At 40.6% G+C, this 16,344-nt stretch overlaps 1 protein-coding gene and 1 non-coding gene across 8 annotated transcripts in view; one reads left to right on the plus strand and one right to left on the minus strand.

Annotated features, from left to right (window-relative positions):
- The window catches only part of LOC125898144 (cilia- and flagella-associated protein 54-like), a 46,704-nt gene that overhangs the window by 23,862 nt on the left and 6,498 nt on the right, over window positions 1-16,344 (minus strand). The window contains exons 10-50 of one of the 7 annotated variants that reach the window (XM_049591838.1): window positions 16,247-16,318; window positions 15,996-16,108; window positions 15,745-15,859; window positions 15,241-15,326; window positions 14,979-15,116; window positions 14,219-14,360; window positions 13,917-13,972; window positions 13,586-13,714; window positions 13,328-13,409; window positions 13,163-13,228; window positions 12,869-13,002; window positions 12,532-12,729; window positions 12,342-12,434; window positions 12,049-12,237; window positions 11,619-11,737; window positions 11,371-11,518; window positions 10,998-11,153; window positions 10,733-10,855; window positions 10,433-10,549; window positions 10,072-10,180; window positions 9,440-9,544; window positions 9,228-9,354; window positions 8,924-9,026; window positions 8,362-8,453; window positions 8,058-8,255; window positions 7,582-7,751; window positions 7,345-7,499; window positions 6,333-6,542; window positions 5,934-6,133; window positions 5,182-5,317; window positions 4,703-4,832; window positions 4,334-4,495; window positions 4,027-4,236; window positions 3,386-3,473; window positions 3,047-3,217; window positions 2,878-2,944; window positions 2,522-2,707; window positions 2,343-2,429; window positions 2,130-2,249; window positions 1,725-1,772; window positions 1,127-1,268 (exon numbers count right to left, since the gene is read on the minus strand). In XM_049591838.1, the coding sequence (XP_049447795.1) occupies window positions 1,127-1,268; window positions 1,725-1,772; window positions 2,130-2,249; window positions 2,343-2,429; window positions 2,522-2,707; window positions 2,878-2,944; window positions 3,047-3,217; window positions 3,386-3,473; window positions 4,027-4,236; window positions 4,334-4,495; window positions 4,703-4,832; window positions 5,182-5,317; window positions 5,934-6,133; window positions 6,333-6,542; window positions 7,345-7,499; window positions 7,582-7,751; window positions 8,058-8,255; window positions 8,362-8,453; window positions 8,924-9,026; window positions 9,228-9,354; window positions 9,440-9,544; window positions 10,072-10,180; window positions 10,433-10,549; window positions 10,733-10,855; window positions 10,998-11,153; window positions 11,371-11,518; window positions 11,619-11,737; window positions 12,049-12,237; window positions 12,342-12,434; window positions 12,532-12,729; window positions 12,869-13,002; window positions 13,163-13,228; window positions 13,328-13,409; window positions 13,586-13,714; window positions 13,917-13,972; window positions 14,219-14,360; window positions 14,979-15,116; window positions 15,241-15,326; window positions 15,745-15,859; window positions 15,996-16,108; window positions 16,247-16,318 (5,292 nt within the window). Of the gene's footprint in view, window positions 1-23; window positions 952-1,126; window positions 1,269-1,724; window positions 1,773-2,129; window positions 2,250-2,342; window positions 2,430-2,521; window positions 2,708-2,877; window positions 2,945-3,046; window positions 3,218-3,385; window positions 3,474-4,026; window positions 4,237-4,333; window positions 4,496-4,702; window positions 4,833-5,181; window positions 5,318-5,933; window positions 6,134-6,332; window positions 6,543-7,344; window positions 7,500-7,581; window positions 7,752-8,057; window positions 8,256-8,361; window positions 8,454-8,923; window positions 9,027-9,227; window positions 9,355-9,439; window positions 9,545-10,071; window positions 10,181-10,432; window positions 10,550-10,732; window positions 10,856-10,997; window positions 11,154-11,370; window positions 11,519-11,618; window positions 11,738-12,048; window positions 12,238-12,341; window positions 12,435-12,531; window positions 12,730-12,868; window positions 13,003-13,162; window positions 13,410-13,585; window positions 13,715-13,916; window positions 13,973-14,218; window positions 14,361-14,978; window positions 15,117-15,240; window positions 15,327-15,744; window positions 15,860-15,995; window positions 16,109-16,246; window positions 16,319-16,344 lie in introns of those variants that run through there. The other 6 variants (XM_049591839.1, XM_049591837.1, XM_049591835.1 and 3 more) reach the window with 6 other exon arrangements.
- Window positions 3,744-3,816, plus strand: trnar-acg (transfer RNA arginine (anticodon ACG)). The gene has a single exon. It is a non-coding gene; the product is annotated as a tRNA-Arg (tRNA).

The raw sequence follows: 16,344 nt of genomic DNA on the forward strand, positions 1-16,344 counted from the left end.
CACAAACCAATAGGACATGGCTAGGGCTGCCACTAACGATTATTTTCATTGTCGACTAATCTGTCGATTATTTCTTCGATTAGTTGACTAATCATTTCATCGAAAAATGTGTTAAAATGTTGAAAAATGTCGGTCTGTCTCGCCCAAACCCCAAAATTACGTCATCTAATGTCTTGTTTCATACTCATGCTGAAGGGTTTCAGTTCACTGTCATGGGAGAGTGTGTAAAGCTGCCAATATTTGAACGTAAGAAGCTGCAATAGGAGTATTTTGGGGTACTTTTATAGTACTTTTCTATGAAAAATTACTCAAACCGATTAGTCGACTACTAAAATAGTCACCGATTATTTTAATAGTCGATTAGTCATCGATTAGTCGACTAATCGTGGCAGCTCTAGACATGGCTAAAAGCAAAATAATAACCTTATGAACAAGTTTGTTTCGATCACACTCCCTCTTGACTTCAACCCTTTATTTACTTTTCTCACTTCCATTTCTCTTCTTGTGCACTAACCTGAACTGCCAATTAGAGTGATTTCATTCACCTACAGGCTCCATTGTCTCTGATGCCAATTCAACATTCTGAATCAGCTGAAAAAAAGTCAAAAAGGGCTGTCAAGGACTGTCAACGGCCGATGGGGGCCAACACAGCGGGAAACACCAGGGTGTCTAAGGCAACAGACAGTCACGGACGGCGCAACACTGACAGACTGCCGACTGTTGGCCTGGTGTGTCAGGGCCTTTACAGGCCAGTGCATATGCAGATGTAGTCTCACAATGCAGTGAAAGACTCTTATTTAGCCTTACAACACTAAAGGTGGTTACTCATATCCAAAAATTATAAATAACCTTTAACTATTTTACCTATTACATAACCATTCTTAGACATAAATTGGTTGATTTTTCATGTTTATTTAAAAAGATACACAGACCCTTTTGGATGCTGAACATCTGGTGAAATGAAGAACACAAAAGGTCATGTGGTTATTTATATTAGTTTAACAGTATGTATCTTACCCTATTGTCTGTTTATTAATATAACCTTATTTGGTTAAACATGTCACATGATGCAAATAATTAACCCAACATAAAAAACAGAGAGAAGAAAGTACACTTGCATACAGACCTGGAACAGAGGGGCTATGTACAGTGTTGCTGAGTGCCAGGATGAGTTGAACACGAGCAAGGTTGAATCGGAGGCACAATGTGGATCCATACAGGGTTTGGACCTCTGGAGCAAAGTCACAGTTCACAAGTTCCTCCAAAGCCTAACCACAAACCACAACCACACAAATTACATTAACAATATGTTAATGTGTCAAATATAATGCAGAAACAGCAGCACAGAGACAGTGAACAGGTCAGTCAAGCATTTTTGCCTACTTATGGAAGGATATGTAATTTTTTTTACATGTTTATGTGTGTGTGTATTTTTTGTCAGTGCATTCATGTGAGTGTGTTAGCTGACTGATGTTTTTGAATATGTCGCAAAGACCAAATGGCAGGGAGTGGGTTAGGGTTAGGAGGATGAGGTGATTCTGTTATATTATAAAAGCAAATAAAACTGCACCTGCACCATACAAAATGGGACAGTCTCGTTAGTCCTTTTAAAAATTATTTGTGCAACAATTCTTCCAACAAAAACAACAGGACATTTAATTTGAAATCTAAATAAGAATAATTCACTTTTCAGAAATCTACTGAAACCATATATAAAAAAGTACCTCAGAATTGTCCAGGAGAGACTTGTTGCTGTAGAACATCCTCACAGGCTGCAGAATAAGCACAATTTGTAATATAATCATACAAACAAGGAACCTAACAATACCTTTTATAGTGTGCAGAGACACCACTAGAACAAAAAAAAGTTTAATAGTTTTCCAGAAATACTGTACAGTCTTCCACTAATGTTTAAATTAGGTTGGAAATAGCAGGTACACATATCTCTCTAAGGGGGTGAAAGGTAAACAACCTTCACATATTCCATTAAAGATTCAGATTTACAGTATTATAAACACAAGGTCAACACTAAAAGTGTGCATAAGGTATGTTAATAACACCAAGATGCAACACTATCAAAGGTACAGTACCAGCTTGCACAGGCTAAGAGAAAACATATGTGTTTTTACTTGGAGATTGTCTTTGGCAATGTTGTAACCATGAGGCAGACGGACTCCTGTTCCTTGTGTGAGCTGAAGTGCCTCCTTTACAGCTTCAGTGAACAGACACAGTTCTGTGAGGGCACGCATCTGCAGAAAACAGCAACCCAGACTGAAAACTCCACCACAACCACGACAGGAAAACATTTACATGTACATATAGAAGCCAACTCAAATGCTGACCTTAAGTATTTTGCCCTCAACATAGCGTTGGAAATCTCTGCACACAGTCCCCACAAAATGAAGGTAAAGGGCGAGTATGGGTAGCAGCTGAAATAACAAAGATGATTTAACAAGTCAATTATTTATCTTGAGAATTGGAGTTCAAAATGGGGACAGACAGACAGTGTTTACGTGTTTACCGTGATATAGTAGCCTGTGGTGAAAAGCCAGTGGCAGACGAAGTTAAGGCTGGTTACAGTGGTGCTAAGGTGAACCCTGTGGGGTTCAGAGAACAGGTCAACTCCTGGGAGCAGTTCATCTTCGATGGTGTGAGAGGCGTACTGGAGGTCGGCCTGGGGCTGAGCCAGTGAGCAACACAGCACACACTGGAGAAGTGGTTTACACAAACACACACATGCATGTCAGACATAATAACTTACAGTATACAGTCATGAAAGCAAAAACTTCTCCTGTCATTGTTTCCTCAATGGTGCATTTAGCAACAAAAGTAAAAACCGTGTTTAAGAGAGAGATCAACATCCACTTTAAGTATTACCTTAAACAGGTGTGCAGACATTAGACAGCACTTGGTCCGTTGGCTGATATCAGACGTTAAGATATACCTGTAGTTAAAAACACGTCCCTCAGGAGCAGGTAGATTTAAAGGGATGCTTGCAACACAAACAAAACATATAAAATCAATTATGAACCTCGTTGAAACCTACTGTGCAATCTTGGCAGTGAGCCCAGCAGCCTGTAGACATCCCCACATGCCAGCCTGTTGCAGAGTTTGTTGTAGGGAGCCACCCCAAAATGACAGACCGTCCCATTTCTCTACAGCACCTGAGCACTGTAAGGCACAGTCTACAGCTTTACTCCAGTATGAGTGTGCAGCCCTGGGGATAAAAAAAAAACAGGCAGGAATTTAGTTATTATAAGATTGTAAGGAAAATGACGAAAAGCTCAACTCACAGACCTTTGTTGTGTAACTGTAGTTAAACGGCTGAAGGCTTAGATCAACACACCCACACACACACATTCCTACTCAGCAAACAGATTCTTACCGTGTGTTTCCACTGTAGAACTGTAGGTTTCCCATCTCATGTAGTGCCAGAACTCTGAGGGAGTCATGATTGTTGGCCTGGAGATACTCTGAAGAAAAGTTGGATGGAGATGAAGAAAAGTAAGACCTTTAGGACCCTGACAGCCAGACACGTCCAGATGTTTCATGTTATTATCTCGTCATGCAATTTGCTGGTAGTCTCTGTAACACGTCTAACTCAGTGTCCCACCTATTGACAATTTGACAATACATGTCTTCTTAACGTAAATGTTGTCCACACTTCCACACCAAAGTGAACAACAAAAGCTTACATGCAGTTTTGTGACGATGTAGCTGTTCCCAACTACAGCTGTACATAGGGGCTAGTGGCGCAATGGATAACGCGTCTGACTACGGATCAGAAGATTCTAGGTTCAACTCCTGGCTAGCTCGTATAAACTTTTAACCGGTAACTACTTGTTCCTCATCTACGGACCCTCAAAGGAAATTTACCACTGGAAAAAGCCACATGATGGATAAATGGCCTTTCGCCATGTGCTAAAAAGGGATTTGAACCATTGTGAAACCTCTGCTGTGGTCTCTAGTGTAACTTGCTAATCATTCTTCTGTGGGTTTTTAGTATTTAGTATTGTGTGCTCTTACTAATGGAGATGGAGTATGCAGCTTTGACAGTTGGCAAGTGGTCAGGGCCAATGGGAATGCTGTAAAGAGCATTTGGGGTACTGAAGTCCTCCTCGGTCAGGCTGCAAGGTTGGATGTTTGGAGTAGGCAAAACTAAGGGGCTGAAATCAACCAGGCTTGCTGAATGGCTGAGACTTCTGCTCTGACAGTGCTGCAACTGTGTCGCAAAGCCTGGAAAGAGGCACAAATTAATGCAAACAGTGAAGATTTCAAACAGCTGTTGTGTGAGTGAGTGTGTGTGTGTCAAATCAAAAAGCCCTGAACTCACAGGGATTTGTGTATGCAAGAAGTAGCAGCAGTAATGAGCGGCTATGCTGGAAGACATGCAGACAATGTGGTCTTCTCTCAAGAGCTTGACGGTAAGAGCTCAGCGTGTCTTCCACATCCAGAGGAACGCAAACAAGGGACATGGAGCGCTGTTTCTCTGAATCTTAGACACAGAACAAATATGCATGAAAACATTCTGCACAATTCATACCATAGTATCTCAACATTCCACCATTAACTATGTTTTTTTTTTAATATTTGGAACATTTCAATTATAAGGCAGCCATCACAATTTACAAAAGCCTACAGACTATTGTTTGTGTGATTAAAATATTTCGTCATGATAAGACACATGGCTGGCACTTCAAACCTTTAAGATCAACTACATCTGGTTGTGTAGAGTTTGTGAGTGCTGCTTTTTTGCGATTGGGCAGCTGCTGTGCAGGGTAAGGGCTCCGCCCAATGAGCAGCTGGGAGTCTGCGTAGCTTCTGTAAGTTACCTAAAATAAAGAAAAGAAAGCACCAAATATATATGCATACAGTACAATACACATAATGCATAAGTGTACACAAAAGAGATTAATGATTTAGTTATTACCCTTTCAATGACTGACTTTCTAGATTCTATGGAACTGAATGATAACTGTTTAAGCTCTCAAGACATTCTCAATCGAAAATGAAGAGGAAAAACCTGAAAATAATTTGGGTTTCTCTTTAATTTTGCAAAGTAATGAAATATCCCATGGCACTGGTTAAAAGGTATTTGTTTAATTGGCTTGCTTTTCATTGTTACCCTTTGATTTTGACTATCATACAGTTTTTAAGTGTGTGTGTGTGGGTATGTGCCACCTCCTTTCCAGTGGCCTTCTGTGTCTTGACATGGTGTGGTTGAGGAACTGGTGGTCCTCCAAAAGAACTAATTCTTTCGAGCAGCCTCCTCTGAGCATGGACTAGTAGAGGAGTTACGGTCAAGGCATAACGTTCTCTGCGACAGACATAAAGATACAGGCACACATAAACACACACACACACACACACACACACACACACAGAATCATGAGTATGTACTCTGAGACAGGTGACTCTGAAATTCTTTAAGCAGTTTTGCCTACATTTGACTAGGGACAGTGTAGAAATGCGTGAAAGAGAGAAAGAGGGGTGTGATGTGCAACAAAGGTCCCAAGGCTGGAATCAAACCTGGGACGTTGCAGTTATATTGTATGCTCTCTGACTACTTGGCTACCAAAAAGCTTCCATGATAGACTGACTCTCTGATTCAGGTTTTCAAAAAAATATGGCAATGTTAAATCCTAAAGAGACATTTTTTGTTTAATTCCACTTAAAATGTTTAAGTGTTTCTTGTAGGATTTCTGTATATTATGCTGTAGTGATTGTGTGCTATGTTATCTTGGTCCTTAAAGTATTGTATTTTAAAAGCTCCACACAAATCTCTCTTTAATGTTAACAACCTGCCCAAAACCTTTACTCCTTGCTCTTGAACGTTACTATACAGAACCATTTATTACTAAAACTACACTTGTAGATTTATGATTGCAATATAGTCTGTGTTTGGCGCAAAAAAAAAAAAAAGTCTTACTGACCGAGTGTGTGAGTTGAAAACTAAGGCAAAGTGGGCCAGGCTTTCCCATTTTTCACTGTAATGAAGACGCTCCAGAGTGTGCAGCACCAGGGTGCAGACCCAACGCAGGTCCACCAGTGTGCTGTTATCCAGAGGGGATGAGAAGTGGAGACTGGACTCTATCTCCTCCTCAGTCAGGTCACTGTCATACAAACTCCACAGCTAGCAGGGAAAAAGACGAAAGATGATGATGAAAGTCACAAACATGACTGTGTCATGTTCACTTTGTGGTTGTAAATGTGTTTTTGCTTTAGGCTGCTAAAGGTTTGCTTTTCATATTTTGGTAAAAAGGAACAATTATGTGTTTGAGTTGTTTTAAACCAGCAGCTACAGTATGTGTATAGCTGTATGTGACACTTACCTCAAGTCTCTTCATCATGTCCATGATTAGGTCAGTGGCCAGCACCAGTAGTGGGGTGAAGGTGGTGTGCAGTTGGTCTGCTGTGATTGGGGAGGGAGGTTCAAGTTGAGCAACTCCCTGTCCTAGGACATTGATTCTACAGCTTTGGTCCCACACAGTCTGACACACACGCTGCAGAGTGGTCCAGTGGCTGCCACGATGTGCCAACACCTGAAAAATATTAAATACAATACCAGGATTAAGACTGTATAGTCACATGTGATGTCCGCATTCCTGTACTTGTGTGTTAAGAGCTCTGATTCATTGCCAGAACCTGATTAGGCCCAACCAGGCCCGAACCAGGCAGGGCTGTAATTTCTCATTATTGCCCCCGGGCTTGAATCAGGCCAGATTCTCACCAATTTAGCTGTGTTATTTTATTTATTTATTTTTTTAATGTAACTGGCAGTTCTCATGCATAAATGACATGAGTTTTAATGGACTGAATCAAGAAGAAAAGAGGAAGAAAGAGGGGGGACTGTGACTGAGAGAGGGAAAGTGAGTGAATAATAGAGTAATATAGTTAAGAACCAGGGGACAAAGATAAAGCGCACATGAAAAAGAAACAGACTACAAGAGAAAGAGAGATAGAGAGGGACTGCAGGGGAAGCATTCCTTTGCCTCCCCAGCAGTGGGAGAGATGTGCGAAACATGCAGTGAAGAGCAGTGATCATCATCTGCGCGTCACATCGCCATGGATAGAACGTATCAGGCACCAGATGACAGACTATTAAATAAGGAAGAGAAGAAGGACAAGTGGTGCGAGGAAATACATCAGCCCTTTGCTTGTAATAAATGTTTTCATATAAAAAAATATAATTAATATTTCTTTTACAGTTGAAATTCAGGTTTTAATCAGGCTCAGGCCCAGAACAGATACTGGGTGGATTCATGTAGGGTCAAGCCTGATTTTTTGGGCCCATTCACACCTCTATTGTGTGTGAGAGCATGTCTGCCGTTGTGTGTGCACTACCATGGCCCTTCTGAGATGTAAAGCAGCTTTGTTAAGTGAGTCCAGCAGCGAGGCAGCAGTGACTCTGTGTGTCTCAATCTGCTCTTCCACAGTTCCAGAGGAGTCCTCTCCGTCCTCACAACTCTCTTCTGTGACAGAGTCATCCACTCTGACTGCTGGAGGAAAATATTGAAACAAGTGATAAAACACACACCAGGTGATAGTTTTTCTTCTAGATTTTTAAGGAGTTTTTCTCACCCTCCTTTGTGCTCCTCTCTTTGTGTAAAGCCACATATTCCCTCAGACCAGAGTGAGAGGGGTCTTGCTCTGAGCTAACCTCATATTTAGAGGACTGCTGTCGCTGTGACTTCCACACCAGGACACCAGAGTAGGCCAGAGAGAAACACAAGGGATTTAACTGACTGTAACTGAAACAAAGCACATACAGAACATAATATTATTGGCACGCACACAGGAATATACAATTTATGCAGGATTATCTATATTTTAAACAGTAATTATGGCAATAATGATGAGAACTACTACAATATCTGACTTCTGATACCAAAATCAAGACTAAATGTCTCCCACAAACAATGCAACCCTGCTAAAGGCCAATCAGCAACAATATGTCTCTTAGTGTAATTGCGGCAACCCCTCGGTGTAACCTGTCAATAGTTCCTAGAAAGCAACAGCAAAGGTGAAGTAAAGCAGCTGGTATCATGTAGGTGAACCTGTGCTGCAGGGCTCCTCCATACAGCTGGTCCAGACCCTGGTACAGCTGTGCTAAATGTGCCTCAGCCATGCTGTAATTGAGCTGAGACTTCCACACTCTCTCCTCGCAGCACATGTTCCTCAGCTTAAGATGGTTCTTGTGCCGTTGCACCACAGACGACATCATGCTCAGCAGGTTCTCCACAACCTGCATTTCTCTATATACACATGGAGAGACGTCCAGTGCACATGTGGTTATATGAACCTACATATACAAATTACACACAAACACAGGCAAATAAACACAACACACACATACTGTACCTGCTTGTCCTCAGTCTCTTAAGCATGCTTTGTGGCATATTCTGCTTTAGTTTCTTTCTTGCATCATCATGTGAAGGTGCTTTCTTGTTCTGCTACAAACAGCAGCACAAAGTATTTGGGGTTAAGGTACTGTATGTGCCTAATGTACTGCACTTACAGCTAACTGTGATGAGTGTTGACAGTATACATAAGGCACTAAAACTGAAAAAACAATGACCTTATGATATCAAAAACAAGAACACTTTATTCCGCATAATAATATTGGTTCTCTGTGAGTGGTCCTGTAAGGCAGTTTAAAATAAGCTAATTTACAGTATTTCTTAAAGCAAGTAAAAATAAATAATGTTAATTTGCATAGCTCATTTTGCTTGGCAAGGTCAGACTCAAATGATGCCAGAGGGGCATCGTCTGTACACAGGAGAGATGCTTCAGCTGCTTGGTAGATCATTGTCCATGAAATGTAATGCAAAAAAATCTTTGTTTAGCACAGATGCTCAGGATTTTGTATGTTCTTGTGTATTTACATGTATGTGTCGGGTATCTGTGTGCATATTTTTTTCACCTGTGCTGGTTCATTTCCTTTCTGTGCCTGAGCACTACTTTTTCTTTTACTCTGATTTTTTCCCTCTGAACATTTTGTGGACAGTCCCATCATGTGGTCACGCCTGACAGAGAGAGAACCATTAACATACTGTCAAGTCTTTATCAGTGTAGGCAAAACAGCTACTATCTGTAATCCAGTGGAGTGTGATCCATATGTAAGTGGACAGTGCTGCATTGTTTGATGTTTGACTATAACTGTATAAATTCGAATATTACCATTTCTTTATTTAGAATCAGCAAGGAGGTGAATAGTGAAAGCACACCTGGAAAGAAATTCAAATACGGCTTGCCCCCACTTTAACACAACGTCTGGGGGGCCTTCTTCCATGGCTCTCTGGAGGAGCAGTGCCGCATACTCAGTAAAATATGCCTTGTATCTGAGCTTAATCACTATAAATACGAACACACAAAAACAAAGGCGTCAATGACCAAAACTAATTATTCAATTAAAAAAAAAAGTATGTCAGTGTGTTACCATCTTGATAGGCATCCTCCAGTGAGCTGCTGGAAATCAGAGCATACAATTTGGTGGGATCCTCACAGCCTGTCAGTGGGCGTGCAGTCTCTACAGAAAAAAGAGCTTAGAGGAACATATTATATTGGTTGATGTGTAACTGTAATATAATGTAATATGCTTGACAAAGTCCAGAAACTGTTCACAGAACAATCACTAAGTTAACCAGCTGAGAGACTCAAAGAAATGTAATGAAATATTTAAAACTGAGCCTTTCTGATGTGTTACATGACGGTGTTACTTTTGGTAAAAAAGCTTCAAAAGTATTATCAAACAGTAGACTGAAAAGTTTATTATAAAAGATAATGTAAATGCCATAATATATTGTATATTAATTAATACTGTATTTCTTTTCTTACTGATAATTTTATCAAGTGTGTAATATCCTGTTGCTAACATGTTTAAACTAAAGCCGCCCTGGCATATTTTTACCAAACATGGTATAAATACTTATGAAAATGCAGACACTGTAAATGTCTTGCTATACACACCACCTTGTTTTCAACATTTTTGCATTTAAAATAAATTAAACTGGCTTGTGTGTGTGTGTGTGTGTGTGTGTGTGTGTGTGTGTGTGTGTTTATGTGTGCTACCATTGTCTGTGGTGAGAACTGCTTCAGATGTGATTCTTTTCTTGTTCTTCCGCTGCAGTGCCTTCAGCTGCAGCTCACCCTTGATTGTAGCATGATCTGTGGTCTTTGACTACACAAACACACACACAGAAACATATAAAAACTTTGGAACAGTGAAGCAAAATATTCTTCATTTGGTGTATTTTTAAAAATTATTTAATATTTTAATATTAAACATCACTAAAAATACTGCGACATTTTGTACGAATCTAAAATTATATTGGGTAATCCTATTACAGTTATTTCATGTTTTAAAGTCACTCTAAGAGTGAGGATGAGTCATGAAATACATCAACACTTTTACACTGTTCCTTTCACTCACAGCTTTACTGGCAAGTCTACTGATCTGCAGCTGGGCATCATAGACCTCTTGAAGCAGCCTTCGACCGCAGTCCATCAACATAGAGGCCATCTGATGCTCCCCGAGCACACGCGATGCCTGGTCAGGGAACATAATGGATAAGACATTACTTTGTTGTAAGGCTGTGGATTGGTTATCATTTTGGCATATCTGGTAAGTCACTGTGGATTAGTGTGGTATTAAGAAGGTGAATAGAGTATCTGCACACTTGATATTAATCACCACAAAATAAAATATACGGGTGTATATATGCAGACATACCTTGGACAGGTAGTAAGTGATGGAGGCTATCATGTGCATAAATGACTCTGTGGCGTTTCCTGACCATTTTTGTTTGAGAAGACCTAAATTCTCCTCCAAAACTATCAAGCACTTTTTTAGCACCTGCACAGCAGAACGGAGACAAAGGCATATACACACATAGTTATGAATTATTTACAGCTCTATTATGTGATGTTGTTAACAAAGTTAATTTGTAGCTTGTAGGACAGAATGTTGAGACTGAAATGGATGAGGTATTGCATACCTGAACAACAGGGTCGCAAGTGATCTGATGGAAGATTAGAGGTGCCAGGAGGCCGTAACAGCTAGCTACAGCTTGCAAGGCAGCGCTGCCGTCATTCAACCACATTGCCAGGTCCATGGCAACAAGCATTCGCTCACACTCTGCCAGTCTAGCTTCCTGCACACATACATGTGCACATATCATTTATAAATGTTCATGTTAATTTAAAATATCTAACCTTTGTTCACATCAATACAAGCAGAAAAAGGAGATAAAAATTCATATTGTGGTGCTGCTAACAATGATAATTACCCAACAATTTGTGAAGGTCATTTTATATTGAAAATAAATATTCAATGTGCATGTATACCTTTAAGCAGATTTTTTTTTTTACCTGTTCCCAAATAAATGGTCCACTGTCACTGAATGAGTCACAATAAAGCGATCCCTGCTGAATGTTGATCTCCGTCTCAATGAAGATGGAAGTGAAGAACAACTGTAATAGGTGAGTAGAGGAGCACTGCAGGGTCTGGACATGCAGCCTTCAGCGTGGTGAATGAGGACAGAGCAAAATGAGATTTGCAAATGCAAAGAAAAACAGACTGCTTGACTTGAACTGTGAGGATGTGTTTCCCTCCTCACCCTGTGACAGCGAGTCTATCCTGAGTGCTGGGGGACCCATCGTCGGTGTAGGTATAGTGGATCCACAGTTCACTGCAGGCTCTCTTTGCGATAGCATACTGCTCCGTTTGGAAAGCCACCTAAGGAAAGAGAAAAAAAATAAAACCATAACCCTGCTTTTTCTCTGGCTCAATGGGCAACAGTGTTAAGGTATCCATCAGTTTGGCACAGGCCAAAATACCATAAACAGTTGTCTGAGTCAGTGTTAATCATTGTAATGCCTACAGGCTCTCCATTCTACTCTACATCCAGATAAGGCAATGTGTACATGTATATTAAGGTGAAAAGGCACTGCTATTCTTCTCCAGGAGTTTTTCAGCACCTGGAAACCAGCAATGATGAGGGTAGTGAGGTGACAAAATAGAACCAAGTGTCTATTAGTTAAGCGTACCTGTGCCAAGTGAGTCCATGTAGAGAGCAGTGGTACCGGCAAGGATGCCAGCAGCGGGGCTGTTGACCCTCCTATGGTGTTGCCCAGTAGCTTGCCTTCACTGTTGTAGGCTCCTACAGCAAACACGTACTTCTGGTTGGGCTCCAGGCCTTCCACCTTCAGCACGCATTCACCAGATACTGCTGGTACCTGAAAACATACAAAGTAAGACCTAGTATTACACTAGATCATACAAGATGACAAAAGGTGTTCCACTAAACCTGACACTCTTCTGCTAAAGATAAAAACTGTACCATATTTCCAGTTCCTGGCAGGCTGCAGTCTGCGAGGCGGACTTTCTGGTTAATGCCGCCAACAGCACGGCCGCAGAGCTGGTACCAGCACACCTGAAAGGAAACAAGAAAGAACAGAGTGAGATAAAAAAAGAATAGAAGCTGTGTTAGATCATTTGCTACTTGTTAGATTAATAAATTAAAATCTCACTTGTCCCTTGAAGCCATAAGGTGCTGGGGCAAAGGTAAAGGAGTGGTCAGTGCGTGAGAGCAGGATGGGAGGTGGCGGAGGGCTTTCCTCTTTCTCATTTTTCCTTTCATCTTTGCTTTCAGCTGAAGTCTTAGGGGTGGTAGAGATGTACAGTCTTCTCTCTTCCACCCCAGCTTTCTCTATCAGGGTGGAGGCCTCCTGGCAAGAGTACACAGACAAACACACATTTGCAAATAAACCTACACATTTCTTTGCATGTGGAAATATCAGGTATTTGACATTACATGCGTAGTTGTGACTGCATCTAAGAAAAAGAGAAAGTTTGTGAAGCTGTAACCTCGAGCAGACTCTTGGTTTTGTTGCTGTTATTTGGCTCCGTGTTGTTGTACTCCAGCAAGGCTTTCTGGATCAGGAAAAGAGCTTTGGACACCTTGTTCTTCTTGATCCGATCCAACAGCACAGACTCTGTGACTAAACACAACCAACAAAGTCATACGATTTTCATATCAATATTGTTTCAGAACATTTACACTGACTAACCATGATTTATTGTAAGAGATTTCAACTTCTGTTTTGTATCAATGTAAAATTAAGCAGTAAGTAAATGTGTCACTGTAGCAGTGAGGCTGACCTGCATTTCGCTGCAGCAACTTGAGAGAAGCCCTGTGGTGGATGATGTCTAGCTCTAGATGAAGGTCTGTGGCCAGCAGAAACACATGTGTGGACTGAGTGTGTTGAGCACCTCTAATATCTGATTCTGATTCTGTCTTAGTTTCCACTTCTTTTTCCTTCTCACTTATTTCATCATCTTCATTTCCCTTTTCCGATGATGCTGGAGCCAACAGAGAGGGAGTCGATGGATGGAGGGGACCAAATTTCTATCAGAATAAGAGAACAACAGGTTTTAGTGACACTCACTCTCCTGGTTTGTTTGTTTTTAAAATGTTTCCATCCCACAATACAGTGTTGAGAACTTAACTCAAGGCAAGACCTGGCTTAGAATGGTGTAAATGAATAAATGTCAGATTGAGTGCTCGACAGGTTGCATGCTTACCTGCATGAAGGCAGAGTCAATGATTGCTGAGCAATCACGAGGCAGCAATGTAGCTGCACCCTTTGCTAGAGCTCCAATACCCCTCTCCGCCACCTCACACACCTTCTGAAGCAGCTCTGTACTTGAACTCTGCAAGCACGCACAAACACATACATTGGATGATGCTTCGTTTTTTAAATATTTCTGGAAAAAACACCTGCGACAGAATACAGCACATTGGCATATGTGTAACTGTATTTTTTCATCACATGCATATGTTTTTTATAACACTAAGTACTTGTATTATACAGAACTATAAGTTGATGCATGTAAAGACATTACATTTACATACCTTAAGTATAAAGAACGAGCTTGGTTTCACACCCTTACAGTCTGCTTCTCCAGCTCCTAGACACAAGACATGAGAATGATTATATTATCACAGCTATGATGAACATGATATGTAGCAGGTGTGTGTGTGTGTGTGTGTGTGTGTGTGTGTGTGTGTGTGTGTGTGTGGGTGTGGGTGAGTGAGAATTTACCCAGTATCAAATACCACAGTAGCATTCAATAAAACAACACAAGATGAAGTACAAAAGATGCATGATTTCAGCTGTCCTGAAGACTGTTAAATGGAGGAACCTAATTCCGTACCTGGACACTCACTACTGCATTCAGCTGCACTCTCCAGCAGTATGGCCAATGTGTATATCATCTCTGCTGCCATTATGCAGTCAACAGTTGCCAGGTCACAAGCAAAGGCCACCTCACACAGCACTGACAGACACCACAGCCACTGTGAACATGTTACATACACGTGAAGCACATACACATGAAAAAAAATAAGTAGGATTGCTACATGAAACATACAGTCAAAAATGTAAAATATGCCATACAGTAGTACACTCACTGAACTGCATCAATGTGCACTCACAGAGTCCTCCTTTGATTTAATTAAAGGATATTTAATTTTCAGTTGTGGACTCAGAATTTGAATTTTGTTTCTTCTGAATTATTGATGTTTGGTGTGTGAGATTTTGTGTTTGATTATTAACTTTGAATGGAGTGTATTTGGTTGAATACAAAGAGATTTAAGTGATGACTGAGATGATGGTTTTTGTAGCAGACGTTTGCTAGCTATCTGGGCTAACTCCCCAATGTTTTTAAATTAATATCTCTATAAAAGTGACAGGGTAGTATTTATTTTCCCATCTGGTGCCCAACTTGTATTTTGTTAATTTGGGGATAAACTTGTTTTATCATGTCTACATTAATGTCACAGTTCACTCAGTCCTAAACTTCAAAAATTCTATTCATAAAAAAATTCTTTGCTCACTATATATTTGACAATAACTTGTTCCTATCACCCTGAAAGTCAACACTTAGGGTAAAGCTTACCTTTTTAAATACATACCTTGTCGTAATTATCTATCTTCTCAAGGCAGTATATAATTTTTTGGTTCTGCAGCTGGTCCCTCTGGATCACCAGCTTCACTTTACCCCAAAGAAATAACAAAACATCCAAAACCAGGTCTCCATCTGGCTGCACCTCCTACACAAACACACACACACACACAGCATATGAAATGTCTGAGCTCTAACTCTTATTGTAATCTGAACCCTAGTCCTTGGCAGATCAACCCCAATACAAACACACACACAACATAGAAACTTACAGGAGCAGAGCGACAAACAGACTTGTGCAGGGTGTCTACCAGGACAAGGAACTCATCGCTCATTGAGAATGAAGACTTGTGTCTGTCTGTTGGAAATATCAAAGAACATGACCACATTATACTCAAAGATAACTTAAATCAGTGTTGGATATTTTGTGATCAAGTAACCCAGAGTTGAGCACCTGATTCATACCTAATCAATGCCAACTTATGAACATAAAATATCAAAGTGTGTCAACTAATATCTGACAGGAAGTAACTTGGTTAACATACTCATATATTTAACAGCAACATGGCAATACGGTGACACACACAATTAATCTCAGGGAATCAAGGAAAAGAAGCCAGAGGGCTGTTCAAGAATCAATGAAGTCTGGGCTCTAGCAATAAATTGCTCATGAGAATTCTTTGTGGACAGTTTCTATAAATCCATTTGTCTTCATAAAGGCTCAGAGCCCTGATGATATAAATCAGTCCATGTGTTGCACAATTTCCCTTTGCTACCATCAGTCATGTTGTCCTCTCTACGATGGCTCCTCTGGGAAGACAGCAGACTGTTGAAACTGTCAAGTAAAGCAAGCTCCAGCTCGGCCCTTCTGAATGACTGCCCCTCCACACCCTGACGCAGAGAGACACAAAAAGAAACACTCAAGATCACTCAGACACACAGCACACATTAAACTCAAATTGGAAACACAAGAATACACAAGTGGTTTCCTCTTTCCTGAGTACTGAGTTGCTTGTGTGTTACTCACAGACAAAACCTGCAGCATCTCTCTGGCAAGTTCAGTGAAAGCATCTGGCTGCTTGTACTGAAACAACATCTTAATAAACCTCACCGCAGACAAGATGGGTACTTTGTTTTCTCCTAGCAACACAACACATCACATTACTCCACAATAATTTCCATTTCACTGCACAAAACAAACACCTTGCAACACATGATAGTGTTATACATGCTGAATATAATGTGAGAAAAAAAATAAATAAGAAAGCAGTGACTAACCTGAAATGGCTAAATCCATTAGAGTGGCTGCTGGCGTCAGTGCACTAAGAGACTCACTAGAAGCTGTATCTCCTTCACAAACACAAACATACAGAAAC

The sequence above is a fragment of the Epinephelus fuscoguttatus genome, linkage group LG12, assembly GCF_011397635.1.
Source record: "Epinephelus fuscoguttatus linkage group LG12, E.fuscoguttatus.final_Chr_v1".
Taxonomy (NCBI): domain Eukaryota; kingdom Metazoa; phylum Chordata; class Actinopteri; order Perciformes; family Serranidae; genus Epinephelus; species Epinephelus fuscoguttatus.